This window comes from Triticum urartu, chromosome 7A (genome assembly GCF_056163025.1).
Source record: "Triticum urartu cultivar PI428250 chromosome 7A, HENAU_Tu73, whole genome shotgun sequence".
Lineage (NCBI taxonomy): Eukaryota > Viridiplantae > Streptophyta > Magnoliopsida > Poales > Poaceae > Triticum > Triticum urartu.
In genome coordinates, this window is record NC_141879.1 from 676,108,458 (window position 1) to 676,124,592 (window position 16,135).

General features: G+C 45.0%; 2 protein-coding genes across 2 annotated transcripts; both read right to left on the reverse strand.

Moving 5' to 3' along the window:
* Positions 1 to 607: 607 nt before the first annotated feature.
* On the reverse strand, positions 608 to 1,292 carry LOC125548915 (cortical cell-delineating protein-like). Its single transcript, XM_087534722.1, has one exon. The coding sequence runs from the start codon at positions 1,237 to 1,239 to the stop codon at positions 841 to 843; it is 399 nt and encodes a 132-aa protein (XP_087390848.1). The 5' UTR covers positions 1,240 to 1,292; the 3' UTR covers positions 608 to 840.
* Positions 1,293 to 15,185: 13,893 nt separating this feature from the next.
* LOC147961370 (cortical cell-delineating protein-like) lies at positions 15,186 to 15,870 on the reverse strand. The gene has a single exon (XM_048712438.2). The coding sequence runs from the start codon at positions 15,815 to 15,817 to the stop codon at positions 15,419 to 15,421; it is 399 nt and encodes a 132-aa protein (XP_048568395.1). The 5' UTR covers positions 15,818 to 15,870; the 3' UTR covers positions 15,186 to 15,418.
* Positions 15,871 to 16,135: the final 265 nt, after the last annotated feature.

The window sequence follows — 16,135 nt, forward strand, 5'->3', positions numbered from 1 at the left end:
TTTTGGGATGCCTTGGGCATTCCCAAGCTTAGACTTTTGCCACTTCTTATTCGTCTCATATCAGTATCTCCCCTAGATCTTGAAAACTTCATCCACACAAAACTTCATAAAACTTTCATTGAAGGGTTAGTAAACATATGAACAAATTAACTTCATGTACTGCCGAGACAAGTTTGTATATCCTTTTACAAATGAGAGTGATTCTTCTACACCCACTCTCGGTGCACCCACGGTGCACCCACGCAAGAAAACATATCAAAACATTTCGAAAAAATCTGAAACTTCGTGGAAATGATCATCAACAAATGTTATGGGGGCTTACAAAATTTGGTGGTCAAATAACATCCGAGGAGCTCTCTACAAAAAAGACAAAATCACTGAAAATTAGTCAAAATGTACGTGCACTGTTTGAGCAGATTTTGCAATTTTGTCTTTTTTGTAGAGCACTTCTCGAATGTTATTTGACCACCAAACTTTGCAAGCCTTCATGACATTTGTTGATGATTATTTCCACGAAGTTTTAGATTTTTTTCGAAATGTTTTGATATGTTTTCTTGCGTGGGTGCATCGTGGGTGCACCGAGAGTGGGTGCAGCCACTACTTTCCCTTTACAAATACATGAATCATGCATTTAGATACCATAACGGGATACACTGATCGTTGATAAATCACAAGCTTATCAAGCATGCATGCACGAGCGAGGGAGCCCATGCAAACGCCTGACATATAGTACATGAACTGAAACATAGAAAATATACGTCTGGTGTGTACGTATGGCATGCAAACTAGTTACGAATGCAACGATTATGCATGTATAACATCCATCGATGGTTGGATGGATCAGATGGGGCACGTGAAGTCGGAGGGGCACTTCTTGCCGCACTGGTTGAGGAGGAGGACGAGGTCGATGGGGACATTCAGCTTGATGCCAAGGATGTTAGCGTTGATGGCGGTGCAGAGGCACACGGCCGCGTCGAGGTCAGCGAGCCCAGCCAGGAGCGGGCAACACTCCTCATTTGCCGGCACGCCGATCTTGAGCTTCAGCAGGTTCAGCACATTGGCGCACACGCCCAGCTTCAGCGTGTTGATCGAGCAGCTGCCCCCGCCAGTCGACGGCACAGACGGTGGGAGGATCGGCGGGGTAGGTACGACTGGTGGGCAGTAGGGCTCGCAGCCATGCGCCGCGGCAAGGAGGGCCAGGTTCAGGGCGAGGAAAAGGGCGAGCTTGGAGGGCGCCATTGCTACTGATCGATCTTACTGTTCTGTGGCAGAGCTTGTAGGCTTTGCTAGCTTGGGATGGTTTTCTTTGGTTGTTTGAGGTGGTATTTATAGGCCGGTTGTAGTGTGCAAGTGCATGCATGCCATTATCAATCGAGCTAATTAGTTTGACTCTTGCCGTAGTAATTTTGAAAACTTATGCGCAACCATTATTGTACTGGCATGTTACGTGTGTAACATCCATCATTGGAGCTTAATCTGTTCGCTAATGAACAAAAACCTGAGAGCTGGGCCAGGAGGCTTTCCTTTAGTTTCCAAGAAGAGTACTCTTAATATGCATGTTGTCTGCGGTGTGCATATAAATATTTGGTGGCTTTATAAGCGTACATAGCATAGCATCGGACAAAGGAATATATCTGGCATGACAGCGCTACGAGCTGGCGTAACCCTGATCATCAGGGTCACGGGAGACACATATAGGAGAGTTGTATGGTTTTGATTCCATGTGTCTATTATATCTATCGTACTCTGGTTTATTATACTGGCTCGTTGGCATGGATGGACACATACGTTCTGCTCGCTGTATAATAATTAGTTAATCTAGCACCATTGATTTTGCCGACGAAGAATTTCACACATTTGCTAAACACCAGGTACCTGAAATTTTCCTTTGCGTCAGTTACAGTCTGTTTTGTGCGAGGACGAAGGCAAGGACGATGTGAGAGGTGACAATGACGAGGACAAGCAGGGGCGAGTACAAAACTTGACTGATGCAGGTTGAGGGTGGAGGTGTGGGGGGCGTCGGAGTTTACTACAGATTGCGCGATGGAGGGGGGTGGCCAGCATAGCGGTTGAGGGGATGGCGGGTTGGCGAGGCGGTGTGCGGCACCTCCTCCGGCCGGAAGGAGGCTGCCAATTAGGGCAGGGTAGATCACGTGGGAGGAGGAGGAGGAACCGTCGCACAGGGGAGGAAGATGTGAGGGGAAGAAGGTTAACAGGTGGCGGCATGATCATGCCATCCAACGGCATGGAAAATTGACTGATGCAGATTTTTTCCCTTGATACCTGACATATAGGCGGTCCTAATTTCAATACTACTTAAACGCTATGGTGCAAGATAGAGCCCATTTGATTGAGTTAAACAAAATAGTTACATTATGGGTTTTTTTGGTCGAGAGAACACCATTATAGCTTGCTCGCATTCATGTGAACAAGGGCGTGTAAACAAATTAAGAATTGAACTCTATGGATCAACACTTAAGCATCCGCGTTCCCATCGCATTTCAGGTATAACCTACGCGCTAAAATTGAATTACAAAGTTATTGTGAATAAAGAGCCCCCCTGTTTGCTCCTAGGGCCAGCTGGGGCTGAAACTTCACTCCTGCCGCAGTTACCCGTCACTCCTTGTTTCTTTTAGAGAAGTATATCTTATGTCTCTGGACTGTCTTGAAAGTATAGAAATGATCCCTCAACTTCAAACTAACAAATCTTAGTACCCCAAATTCTAATACGTGATTACTTTAGTCCCTTGACTCAACAAAAGAGGTTTCATGCTCACTTGGCGTGGTTTTGACTAGTCATCGCCAACGTGGAAATCGTCTTCCTTCCCATTGTAACCCAGCTGGGTATTTTTTTGGCAGTTGGTGCGCGTCGAGCAATAAAAGAAGTTAGGCCTGGGGCTTGTGTGGCTAGCGGCAGGGCACAGAGAGGGTGCAGGGGTGAAAGATCGTGGATGTCGCCTAGGGGGGTGAATAGATGCTTTAAAATAATTACGGTTTAGGCTTGAACAAATGCGGAATAAAACTAGCGTTTAATTTATCAAGCACAAAACCTAAAACAATTAGGCTCACCTATGTGCACCAACAACTTATGATATGGAAGATAAACAACTAAGTGATAGCAAGATATATAACATGAAACATTATGGCTATCACAAAGTAAAGTGCATAAGTAAAGTGCTCATGTAAGAGATAACCGGGGCATGCAGAGACGATGATCCCGAAGTTCACACCCTTGCAGATGCTAATCTTTGTTTGGAGCGGTGTGGAGGCACAATGCTCCCCAGGAAGACACTAGGGCCACCGTAATTTCCTCTCGCCCTCCCACAATGCAAGATATTGTGATTCCACTAAGGGACCCTTGAGGGCGGTCACCGAACCCGTACAAATGGCAACCCTTGGTGCGGTCACCAGTACCCATACACTTTGGCAACCCTTGGGGGCGGTCACTGGAACCTGCACAGATTGCTCCGGGCAATCTCCACAATCTAATTGGAGACCCCGACGCAAGCTCGGAGCTTTATACCACAATGATTGAGCTCCGAGACACCACCAACCGTCCAAGAGGAACAATCTCTAGGGTACCAAGCACCCAAGAGTAATAAGCTTCTCAACTTTTCACTTCCACGTATCACCATGGAGAACTCAAACCAATGCAACTAACGCAATGGCAAGGGCACACGGAGTGCCCAAGTCCCTCACTCTCAAATCCCACCAAAGCAACGAAAGCTATGGAGGAATATCAGAGGAAGAATAAGAAGGAGAACACCAAGAACTCTAAGATCTAGATCCAAGGGGTTCCCCTCACATAGAAGAGGAAATGTTGATCTAGATCTCCTCTCTATTTCCCCTCAAGAACTAGCAAAAATCATTGGAGGGATTGAGAGTTAGCAAGCTCGAAGAAGGTCAATAATGGGGTAAGAACACAAGCTTAAAGGATAAGAACCATTGGGGATGAAGACCCCCTTTTATAGGCCTCCCCAAATCCAACTGTGATGTGCGCTGGACGCACACAAGTGGTACTACCACTCCAGGGAGCGGTACTACTTCTCGGGCGGAAGTACCTGGAGTATACTGCTCAAAAGAAGCATCTCGAGGCGGCAGTGCCGCCGAAGCAGTACTACCGCTCGCCCCAGCGGGTACGCTGAGGTTGTAGTATAAAGGGGAGAAGCGGTACCACCGCCCCTTACAGCCGCAGAGAGGAAAACGAGTCTAGAGGCAATGAAATAGGCGGAAGTAGAAGTGACAGTGGCAGGACGGTAGTACCGCTTAGAGCAGGACTACCACTCTCCACTACCACACTAGTGCAGAACCGGGCAATAGCACCGGTTCATAAGGCCCTTTAGTGCCAGTTCGGTAACCGGCACTAAAGTGTGGGAACTAAATGAAAGAAATATGCCCTAGAGGCAATAATAAAGTTATTATTTATTTCCTTATATCATGATAAAGGTTTATTATTCATGCTAGAATTGTATTAACCGGAAACATAATACATGTGTGAATACATAGACAAACAGAGTGTCACTAGTATGCCTCTACTTGACTAGCTCGTTAATCAAAGATGGTTATGTTTACTAACCATGGACAAAGAGTTGTCATTTGATTAACGGGATCACATCATTAGTTGAATGATCTGATTGACATGACCCATTCCATTAGCTTAGCACCCGATCGTTTAGTATGTTGCTATTGCTTTCTTCATGACTTATACATGTTCCTATGACTACGAGATTATGTAACTCCCGTGTGCCGGAGGAACACTTTGTGTGCTACCAAACGTCACAATGTAACTGGGTGATTATAAAGGTGCTCTACAGGTGTCTCCAAAGGTACATGTTGGGTTGACGTATTTCGAGATTAGGATTTGTCACTCTGATCGTCGGAGAGGTATCTCTGGGCCCTCTCGGTAATGCACATCACTTAAGCCTTGCAAGCATTGCAGCTAATGAGTTAGTTACGAGATGATGTATTACGGAACGAGTAAAGAGACTTGCCGGTAACGAGATTGAACTACGTATTGGATACCGATGATCGAATCTCGGGCAAGTAACATACCGATGACAAAGGGAACAACGTATGTTGTTATGCGGTCTGACCGATAAAGATCTTCGTAGAATATGTAGGAGCCAATATGGGCATCCAGGTCCCGCTATTGGTTATTGACCGGAGACGTGTCTCGGTCATGTCTACATTGTTCTCGAACCCGTAGGGTCCGCACGCTTAAGGTTTCGATGACAGTTATATTATGAGTTTATACGTTTTGATGTACCGAAGGTTGTTCGGAGTCCCGGATGTGATCACGGACATGACGAGGAGTCTCGAAATGGTCGAGACATAAAGATTGATATATTGGAAGCTTATGTTTGGATATCGGAAGTGTTCCGGGTGAAGTCGGGATTTTACCGGAGTACCGGGAGGTTACCAGAACCCCCCGGGAGCTATATGGGCCTTAGTGGGCCTTAGTGGAAAAGAGAAGAGGCAGCCTAAGATGAGCCGCGCGCCCCTCCCCTCCCTTGGTCCGAATAGGACAAGGAGAGGGGGCCGCCCCCCCTTTCTCTTTTCCCCCCTCCGCGAATCCTATTCCAACTAGGATTGGGAGGGGGGAATCCTACTCCCGGAGGGAGTAGGACTCCTCCTGGCGCGCCTCTCTTAGGTCGGCCGCACCCCCCCCCCCTTGAGCCTTTATATACGGAGGCAGGGGCACCCCAGAGGAACACAAGTTGATCCACGTGATCATATTCTTAGCCGTGTGCGGCGCCCCCTGCCACCATAGTCCTCGATAATATTGCAGCAGTGCTTAGGCGAAGCCCTGCGACAGTAGTACATCAAGATCGTCACCACGCCGTCGTGCTAACGGAACTCTTCCCCAACACTTTGTTGGATCGGAGTCCGGGGATCGTCATCGAGCTGAACGTGTGCTAGAACTCGGAGGTGCCGTAGTTTCGGTGCTTGATCGGTCGGGCCGTGGAGACGTACGACTACATCAACCAAACGCTTCCGTTGTCGATCTACAAGGGTACATAGATCACACTCTCCCCTCTCGTTGCTATGCATCACCATGATCTTGCGTATGCGTAGGAAATTTTTTGAAATTACTACGTTCCCCAACAGTGGCATCCGAGCCTGGTTTTATGTGTTGATGTTATATGCACGAGTAGAACACAAGTGAGTTGTGGGCGATATAAGTCATACTGCTTACCAGCATGTCATACTTTGGTTCGGCGTATTGTTGGATGAAGCGGCCCGGACCGACATTACGCGTACGCTTACGCGAGACCGGTTCTCCCGACGTGCTTTGCACATAGGTGGCTTGCGGGTGACAGCTTCTCCAACTTTAGTTGAACCGAGTGTGGCTACGCCCGGTCCTTGCGAAGGTTAAAATAGCACCAACTTGACAAACTATCGTTGTGGTTTTGATGCGTAGGTAAGATTGGTTCTTGCTTAAGCCCGTAGCAGCCACGTAAAACTTGCAACAACAAAGTAGAGGACGTCTAACTTGTTTTTGCAGGGCATGTTGTGATGTGATATGGTCAAGACATGATGCTAAATTTTATTGTATGAGATGATCATGTTTTGTAACCGAGTTATCGGCAACTGGCAGGAGCCATATGGTTGTCGTTTTATTGTATGCAATGCAATCGCGCTGTAATGCTTTACTTTATCACTAAGCGGTAGCGATAGTCGTGGAAGCATAAGATTGGCGAGACGACAACGATGCTACGATGGAGATCAAGGTGTCGCGCCGGTGACGATGGCGATCATGACGGTGCTTCGGGGATGGAGATCACAAGCACAAGATGATGATGGCCATATCATATCACTTATATTGATTGCATGTGATGTTTATATTTTATGCATCTTATCTTGCTTTGATTGACGGTAGCATTATAAGATGATCTCTCACTAAATTATCAAGATAAAAGTGTTCTCCCTGAGTATGCACCGTTGCCAAAGTTCCTCGTGCCCAGACACCACGTGATGATCGGGTGTGATAAGCTCTACGTCCATCTACAACGGGTGCAAGCCAGTTTTGCACACGCAGAATACTCAGGTTAAACTTGACGAGCCTAGCATATGCAGATATGGCCTCGGAACACTGAGATCGAAAGATCAAGCGTGAGTCATATAGTAGATATGATCAACATAGTGATGTTCACCATTGAAAACTACTCCATTTCACGTGATGATCGGTTATGGTTTAGTTGATTTGGATCACGTGATCACTTAGAAGATTAGAGGGATGTCTATCTAAGTGGGAGTTCTTAAGCAATATGATTAATTGAACTTAAATTTATCATGAACTTAGTACCTGATAGTATCTTGCTTATGTATGTTTGATTGTAGATAGATGGACCGTGCTGTTGTTCTGTTGAATTTTAATGCGTTCCTTGAGAAAGCAAAGTTGAAAGATGATGGTAGCAATTACACGGACTGGGTCCGTAACTTGAGGATTATCCTTATTGCTGCACAGAAGAATTACGTCCTGGAAGCACCGCTGGGTGCCAGGCCTGCTGCTGGAGCAACACCAGATGTTATGAACATCTGGCAAAGCAAAGCTGATGACTACTCGATAGTTCAGTGTGCCATGCGTTACGGCTTAGAATCGGGACTTCAACGACGTTTTGAACGTCATGGAGCATATGAGATGTTCCAGGAGTTGAAGTTAATATTTCAAGCAAATGCCCGGATTGAGAGATATGAAGTCTCCAATAAGTTCTATAGCTGCAAGATGGAGGAAAACAGTTCTGTCAGTGAGCATATACTCAAAATGTCTGGGTATAATAATCACTTGATTCAGATGGGAGTTAATCTTCCAGATGATTGCGTCATTCACAGAATTCTCCAATCACTGCCACCAAGCTACAAGAGCTTCGTGATGAACTATAATATGCAAGGGATGAATAAGACTATTCCCGAGCTCTTCGCAATGCTGAAAGCTGCGGAGGTAGAAATCAAAAAGGAGCATCAAGTGTTGATGGTCAACAAGACCACTAGTTTCAAGAAAAAGGGCAAAGGGAAGAAGAAGGGGAACTTCAAGAAGAACAGCAAGCAAGTTGCTGCTCAAGAGAAGAAACCCAAGTCTGGACCTAAGCCTGAAACTGAGTGCTTCTACTGCAAGCAGACTGGTTACTGGAAGCGGAACTGCCCCAAGTATTTGGCGGATAAGAAGGATGGCAAGGAGAACAAAGGTATATGTGATATACATGTTATTGATGTGTACCTTACTAGAGCTCGCAGTAGCACCTGGGTATTTGATACTGGTTCTGTTGCTAATATTTGCAACTCGAAACAGGGACTACGGATTAACGAACACTGGCAAAGGACGAGGTGACGATGCGCGTGGGAAACGGTTCCAAAGTCGATGTGATCGCGGTCGGCACGCTACCTCTACATCTACCTTCGGGATTAATATTAGACCTACATAATTTTTATTTGGTGCCAGCGTTGAGCATGAACATTATATCTCGATCTTGTTTAATGCGAGACGGTTATTCATTTAAATCAGAGAATAATGGTTGTTCTATTTATATGAGTAATATCTTTTATGGTCATGCACCTTTGAAGAGTGGTCTATTTTTGATGAATCTCGATAGTAGTAACACACATATTCATAATGTTGAAGCCAAAAGATGCAAAGTTGATAATGATAGTGCAACTTATTTGTGGCACTGCCATTTAGGTCATATCGGTATAAAGCGCATGAAAAAACTCCATACTGATGGGCTTTTGGAACCACTTGATTATGAATCACTTGGTACTTGCGAACCGTGCCTCATGGGCAAGATGACTAAAACACAGTTCTCCGGCACTATGGAGAGAGCAACAGATTTGTTGGAAATCATACATACAGATGTATGTGGTCCGATGAATATTGAGGCTCGTGGCGGATATCGTTATTTTCTCACCTTCACAGATGACTTAAGCAGATATGGGTATATCTACTTAATGAAACATAAGTCTGAAACATTTGAAAAGTTCAAAGAATTTCAGAGTGAAGTTGAAAATCATCGTAAAAAGAAAATAAAGTTTCTACGATCTGATCGTGGAGGAGAATATTTGAGTTACGAGTTTGGTCTACATTTGAAACAATGCGGAATAGTTTCGCAACTCATGCCACCCGGAACACCACAACATAATGGTGTGTCCGAACGTCGTAATCGTACTTTACTTGATATGGTACGATCTATGATGTCTCTTACAGATTTACCGCTATCGTTTTGGGGTTATGCTTTAGAGACGGCCGCATTCACATTAAATAGGGCACCATCAAAATCCGTTGAGACGACGCCTTATGAACTGTGGTTTGGCAAGAAACCAAAGTTGTCATTTCTAAAAGTTTGGGGCTGCGATGCTTATGTGAAAAAACTTCAACCTGATAAGCTCGAACCCAAATCGGAGAAATGTGTCTTCATAGGATACCCAAAGGAGACAGTTGGGTAAACTTCTATCACAGATCCGAAGGCAAGACATTTGTTCCGAAGAATGGATCCTTTCTAGAGAAAGAGTTTCTCTCGAAAGAAGTGAGTGGGAGGAAAGTAGAACTTGATGAGGTAACTGTACCTGCTCCCTTATTGGAAAGTAGTACATCACAGAAACCGGTTTCTATGACACCTGCACCAATTAGTGAGGAAGTTAATGATGATGATCATGAAACTTCAGAACAAGTTACTACTGAACCTCGTAGATCAACCAGAGTAAGATCCGCACCAGAGTGGTACGGTAATCCTGTTCTGGAAGTCATGCTACTAGATCATGATGAACCTGCGAACTATGAAGAAGCGATGGTGAGCCCAGATTCCGCAAAATGGCTTGAAGCCATGAAATCTGAGATGGGATCCATGTATTAGAACAAAGTGTGGACTTTGGTTGACTTTCCCAATGATAGGCAAGCAATTGAGAATAAATGGATCTTCAAGAAGAAGACTGACGCTGACGGTAATGTTACTGTCTACAAAGCTCGACTTGTCGCAAAAGGTTTTCGACAAGTTCAAGGGATTGACTACGATGAGACCTTCTCACCCTTAGCGATGCTTAAGTCTGTCCAAATCATGTTAGCAATTGCCGCATTTTATGATTATGAAATTTGGCAGATCGATGTCAAAACTACATTCCTTAATGGATTTCTGAAAGAAGAGTTGTATATGATGCAGCCGGAAGGTTTTGTTGATCCAAAGGGAACTAACAAAGTGTGCAAGCTCCAGCGATCCATTTATGGACTGGTGCAAGCCTCTCGGAGTTGGAATAAACGCTTTGATAGTGTGATCAAAGCATTTGTTTTGTACAGACTTTTGGAGAAGCCTGTATTTACAAGAAAGTGAGTGGGAGCTCTATAGCATTTCTGATATTATATGTGGATGACATATTACTAATCGGAAATGATATAGAATTTCTGGATAGCATAAAGGGATACTTGAATAAGAATTTTTCAATGAAAGACCTCGGTGAAGCTGCTTACATATTGGGCATTAAGATCTATAGAGATAGATCAAGACGCTTAATTGGACTTTCACAAAGCACATACCTTGACAAAGTTTTGAAGAAGTTCAAAATGGATCAAGCAAAGAAAGGATTCTTGCCTGTGTTACAAGGTGTGAAGTTGAGTAAAACTCAATGCCCGACCACTGCAGAAGATAGAGAAAAAATGAAAGATGTTCCCTATGCTTCAGCCATAGGCTCTATAATGTATGCAATGCTGTGTACCAGACATGATGTGTGTCTTGCTATAAGTCTAGCAGGGAGGTACCAAAGTAATCCAGGAGTGGATCACTGGACAGCGGTCAAGAACATCCTGAAATACCTGGAAAGGACTAAGGATATGTTTCTCGTATATGGAGGTGACAAAGAGCTCATCCTAAATGGTTACGTTGATTCAAGCTTTGACACTGATCCGGACGATTCTAAATCGCAAACCGGATACGTATTTACATTAAATGGTGGAGCTGTCAGTTGGCGCAGTTCTAAAAAAAGCGTCATGGCGGGATCTACATGTGAAGCAGAGTACATAGCTGCTTCGGAAGCAGCAAACGAAGGAGTCTGGATGAAGGAGTTGATATCCGATCTAGGTGTCATACCTAGTGCATCGGGTCCAATGAAAATATTTTGTGACAATACTAGTGCAATTGCCTTGGCAAAGGAATCCAGATTTCACAAGAGAACCAAGCACATCAAGAGACGCTTCAATTCCATCCGGGATCTAGTCCAGGTGGGAGACATAGAGATTTGCAAGATACATACGGATCTGAATGTAGCAGACCCATTGACTAAGCCTCTTCCACGAGCAAAACATGATCAGCACCAAGGCTCCATGGGTGTTAGAATCATTACTGTGTAATCTAGATTATTCACTCTAGTGCAAGTGGGAGACTGAAGGAAATATGCCCTAGAGGCAATAATAAATTTATTATTTATTTCCTTATATCATGATAAATGTTTATTATTCATGCTAGAACTGTATTAACCGGAAACATAATACTTGTGTGAATACATAGACAAACTAAACGTCACTACTATGCCTCTACTTGACTAGCTCGTTAATCAAAGATGGTTATGTTTCCTAACCATAGACATGTGTTGTCATTTGATTAATGGGATCACATCATTAGGAGAATGATGTGATTGACATGACCCATTCCATTAGCTTAGCACCCGATCGTTTAGTATGTTGCTATTGCTTTCTTCATGACTTATACATGTTCCTGTGACTATGAGATTATGCAACTCCCGTTTGCCGGAGGAACACTTTGTGTGCCACCAAACGTCACAACGTAACTGGGTGATTATAAAGGTGCTCTACAGGTGTCTCCAAAGATACATGTTGGGTTGGCGTATTTCGAGATTAGGATTTGTCACTCCAATTGTCGGAGAGGTATCTCTGGGCCCTCTCAGTAATGCACATCAATTAAGCCTTGCAAGCAATGCAACTAATGAGTTAGTTGCGAGATGATGTATTATGGAACAAGTAAAGAGACTTGCCGATAACGATATTGAACTAGGTATTGAGATACCGACGATCGAATCTCGGGCAAGTAACATATCGATGACAAAGGGAACAACGTATGTTGTTATGCGGTCTGACCGATAAAGATCTTCGTAGAATATGTAGGAGCCAATATGAGCATCCAGGTTCCGCTATTGGTTATTGACCGGAGACGTGTCTCGGTCATGTCTACATTGTTCTCGAACCCGTAGGGTCCGCACGCTTAACGTTACAATGACAGTTTCATTATGAGTTTATATATTTTGATGTACCGAAGGTTGTTCGGACTCCCGGATATGATCACGGACATGACGGGGAGTCTCAAAATGGTCGAGACATAAAGATCGATATATTGGACGGCTATATTCGGACACCGGGAGTGTTTCGGGTGATTGCGGAGAAAACCGGAGTATCGAAAGGGTTACCGGAACCCCCCGGGGAAGTATTGGGCCTTAGTGGACCTGAGGGGAGAGAGAGGGCAGCAGCCCAGGAGGTGGCGCGCCTCCTCCCATGGGGAGTACGAATTGGACTAGGGGAGGGGGGCGCGGCCCCTCTTTCCCTCTCCCTCTCTTTCCTTCCCCCATCTCTCTTCCTAGTTGGACTAGGAAAGGGGAGTCCTACTCCTACTAGGAGGACTCCCCCCTCCTTGGCACGCCCCAAGGGCCGGCCGGCCTCTCCCCCTTGCTCCTTTATATACAGGGGCAGGGGGGCACCTCTAGACACACAAGTTGATCTTCGTGATCGTTCTCTTAGCCGTGTGCGGTGCCCCCTCCACCATAATCCTCGATAATATTGTAGCGGTGCTTAGGCGAAGCCCTGCGACGGTAGAACATCAAGATCGTCACCACGCCGTCGTGTTGACGGAACTCTTCCCCGACACTTTGCTAGATCGGAGTCCGGGGATCGTCATCGAGCTGAACGTGTGCTAGAACTCGGAGGTGTCGTAGTTTCGGTGCTTGATCGGTCGGGCCGTGAAGACGTGCGACTACATCAACCGCGTTGTGATAACGCTTCCGCTTCTGGTCTACGAGGGTACGTAGGCAACACTCTCCCCTCTCCTTGCTATGCATCACCATGATCTTGCGTGTGCGTAGGAAAATTTTGAAATTACTACGTTCCCCAACAGGAACCTGGGTAGGAAGCGGGGGGAAATGGTGAAACACATAGCAGTAGCGCGGGGTTAGGAAAGCGCTACAACTAACTAATAGTAGCGTGTTCTGGAAAAGCGCTACTGATATAGTCAATAGTAGTAGTGTTGGTGCAAACCGCGCTACTACTAACAGTTAGCTGTATCGCCTTATTGGTAGCGCAGCTGCCCGTGCTGCTGATAGCCTCAAAACCCGCGCTACTACTAGGGTTTTCCCTAGTAGTGCTTGCTTACATTAACGCGACCAAGGGCGTGTAAACAAATTAAGAATTGAAGTCGATGGATCAACACTTAAGCATCCGCGTTCCCATCTCATTTCAGGTATAACCTCCGCGCTAAAATTGACTGTACAAAGTTATTTTGAATAAAGAGCCCCCATGATTGCTCCTTGGGCCAGCTCAAGCTGAAACTTCACTCCTGCCGCCGTCACCCGTCACTGCTTGTTTCCTTTAGTATATCTTGTGTCTCTAAACTCTCTTAAAAGTATAGAGATGATTCCTCAACTTCAAAACTAGCAAATCTTAGTACCCCAAATTGTAAAACCCGATTACTTTAGTCCCTTGACTCAACAAAAGAGGTTTCATGCTCACTTGGTGTGGTTTTGACTAGTCATCGCCAACATGGAAACTTCTTCCTTCCCATTGTAATCCGGCTGGGTATTTTTTTTGAGCAGTTTGTGTGCACCGAGCAATAAGAGAAGTAGGTAGGTGTGGGGCTTGTGTGGCTAGCGGCAGGGCACAGAGAGGGTGCAGGCGGCCAGGGAGCTGCTGCACGGCGATCCTTGTGGGACGAGCTATTAGCATGACATGAGTCTCATTGGATTAAGGTAGCTAGGTTTACAAGATTCACTCCTTATAAGCACATCAGTGCCGAATCTGAGAGGGGAAGGGACGAGAGGAACTAGGGTTCTAAGATAAGAGGTAGTTGCCGCCATGCCGTGCCTTGATCGATATTTGATCCCCTCTCCGGTGTGGGGATCCCCACCTTATACTCCCCCCAAATATACCTATATTTTAGTTCTCATATATAAATCCAAGAAAACAACCAATTGCTATCCAACTGCCTAGAAAGGTACTCACTCCTTCCTAAAATAAGTGACTCGACTTTATACTAACTTTTGTACAAAGTTGAGTCACATATTTTGGAACGGAGTGAGTATAAGTTAAGCAATAGTTAGTATCCTTTCTATAAAAGCATGTTTTTTGGCAATACTCTAACATGTATAACTGAAGCAATGAACAATTCTATAAATACCACAACTCAAAAGATATAAGTTAAATGCATAGAGCATTCTATAAATTCATGGCCAATGTGCGTCTCTCCCTATGAAATGTGATCATAATATGATGATTGTAAAATACCAACAAGCAAAGCAAACAATAATGCAAAGAACGCTCCAAGAATAACAAATATCATGTGAACAAATAAAAATTAGACGCTTGAGACTTCTTGAATACTTTTGGGATGCCTTGGGCATTCCCAAGCTTAGACTTTTGCCACTTCTTATTCGTCTCATATCAGTATCTCCCCTAGATCTTGAAAACTTCATCCACACAAAACTTCATAAAACTTTCATTGAAGGGTTAGTAAACATATGAACAAATTAACTTCATGTACTGCCGAGACAAGTTTGTATATCCTTTTACAAATGAGAGTGATTCTTCTACACCCACTCTCGGTGCACCCACGGTGCACCCACGCAAGAAAACATACCAAAACATTTCGAAAAAATCTGAAACTTCGTGGAAATGATCATCAACAAATGTTATGGGGGCTTACAAAATTTGGTGGTCAAATAACATCCGAGGAGCTCTCTACAAAAAAGACAAAATCACTGAAAATTAGTCAAAATGTACGTGCACTGTTTGAGCAGATTTTGCAATTTTGTCTTTTTTGTAGAGCACTTCTCGAATGTTATTTGACCACCAAACTTTGCAAGCCCTCATGACATTTGTTGATGATTATTTCCACGAAGTTTTAGATTTTTTTCGAAATGTTTTGATATGTTTTCTTGCGTGGGTGCATCGTGGGTGCACCGAGAGTGGGTGCAGCCACTACTTTCCCTTTACAAATACATGAATCATGCATTTAGATACCATAACGGGATACACTGATCGTTGATAAATCACAAGCTTATCAAGCATGCATGCACGAGCGAGGGAGCCCATGCAAACGCCTGACATATAGTACATGAACTGAAACATAGAAAATATACGTCTGGTGTGTACGTATGGCATGCAAACTAGTTACGAATGCAACGATTATGCATGTATAACATCCATCGATGGTTGGATGGATCAGATGGGGCACGTGAAGTCGGAGGGGCACTTCTTGCCGCACTGGTTGAGGAGGAGGACGAGGTCGATGGGGACATTCAGCTTGATGCCAAGGATGTTAGCGTTGATGGCGGTGCAGAGGCACACGGCCGCGTCGAGGTCAGCGAGCCCAGCCAGGAGCGGGCAACACTCCTCATTTGCCGGCACGCCGATCTTGAGCTTCAGCAGGTTCAGCACATTGGCGCACACGCCCAGCTTCAGCGTGTTGATCGAGCAGCTGCCCCCGCCAGTCGACGGCACAGACGGTGGGAGGATCGGCGGGGTAGGTACGACTGGTGGGCAGTAGGGCTCGCAGCCATGCGCCGCGGCAAGGAGGGCCAGGTTCAGGGCGAGGAAAAGGGCGAGCTTGGAGGGCGCCATTGCTACTGATCGATCTTACTGTTCTGTGGCAGAGCTTGTAGGCTTTGCTAGCTTGGGATGGTTTTCTTTGGTTGTTTGAGGTGGTATTTATAGGCCGGTTGTAGTGTGCAAGTGCATGCATGCCATTATCAATCGAGCTAATTAGTTTGACTCTTGCCGTAGTAATTTTGAAAACTTATGCGCAACCATTATTGTACTGGCATGTTACGTGTGTAACATCCATCATTGGAGCTTAATCTGTTCGCTAATGAACAAAAACCTGAGAGCTGGGCCAGGAGGCTTTCCTTTAGTTTCCAAGAAGAGTACTCTTAATATGCA

What these genes read in the sequence shown, in the direction of transcription:
- LOC125548915 (XM_087534722.1), bottom strand. Translation starts at nt 1,239, where the DNA reads ATGGCGCCCTCCAAGCTCGCCCTTTTCCTCGCCCTGAACCTGGCCCTC.
- LOC147961370 (XM_048712438.2), bottom strand. Translation starts at nt 15,817, where the DNA reads ATGGCGCCCTCCAAGCTCGCCCTTTTCCTCGCCCTGAACCTGGCCCTC.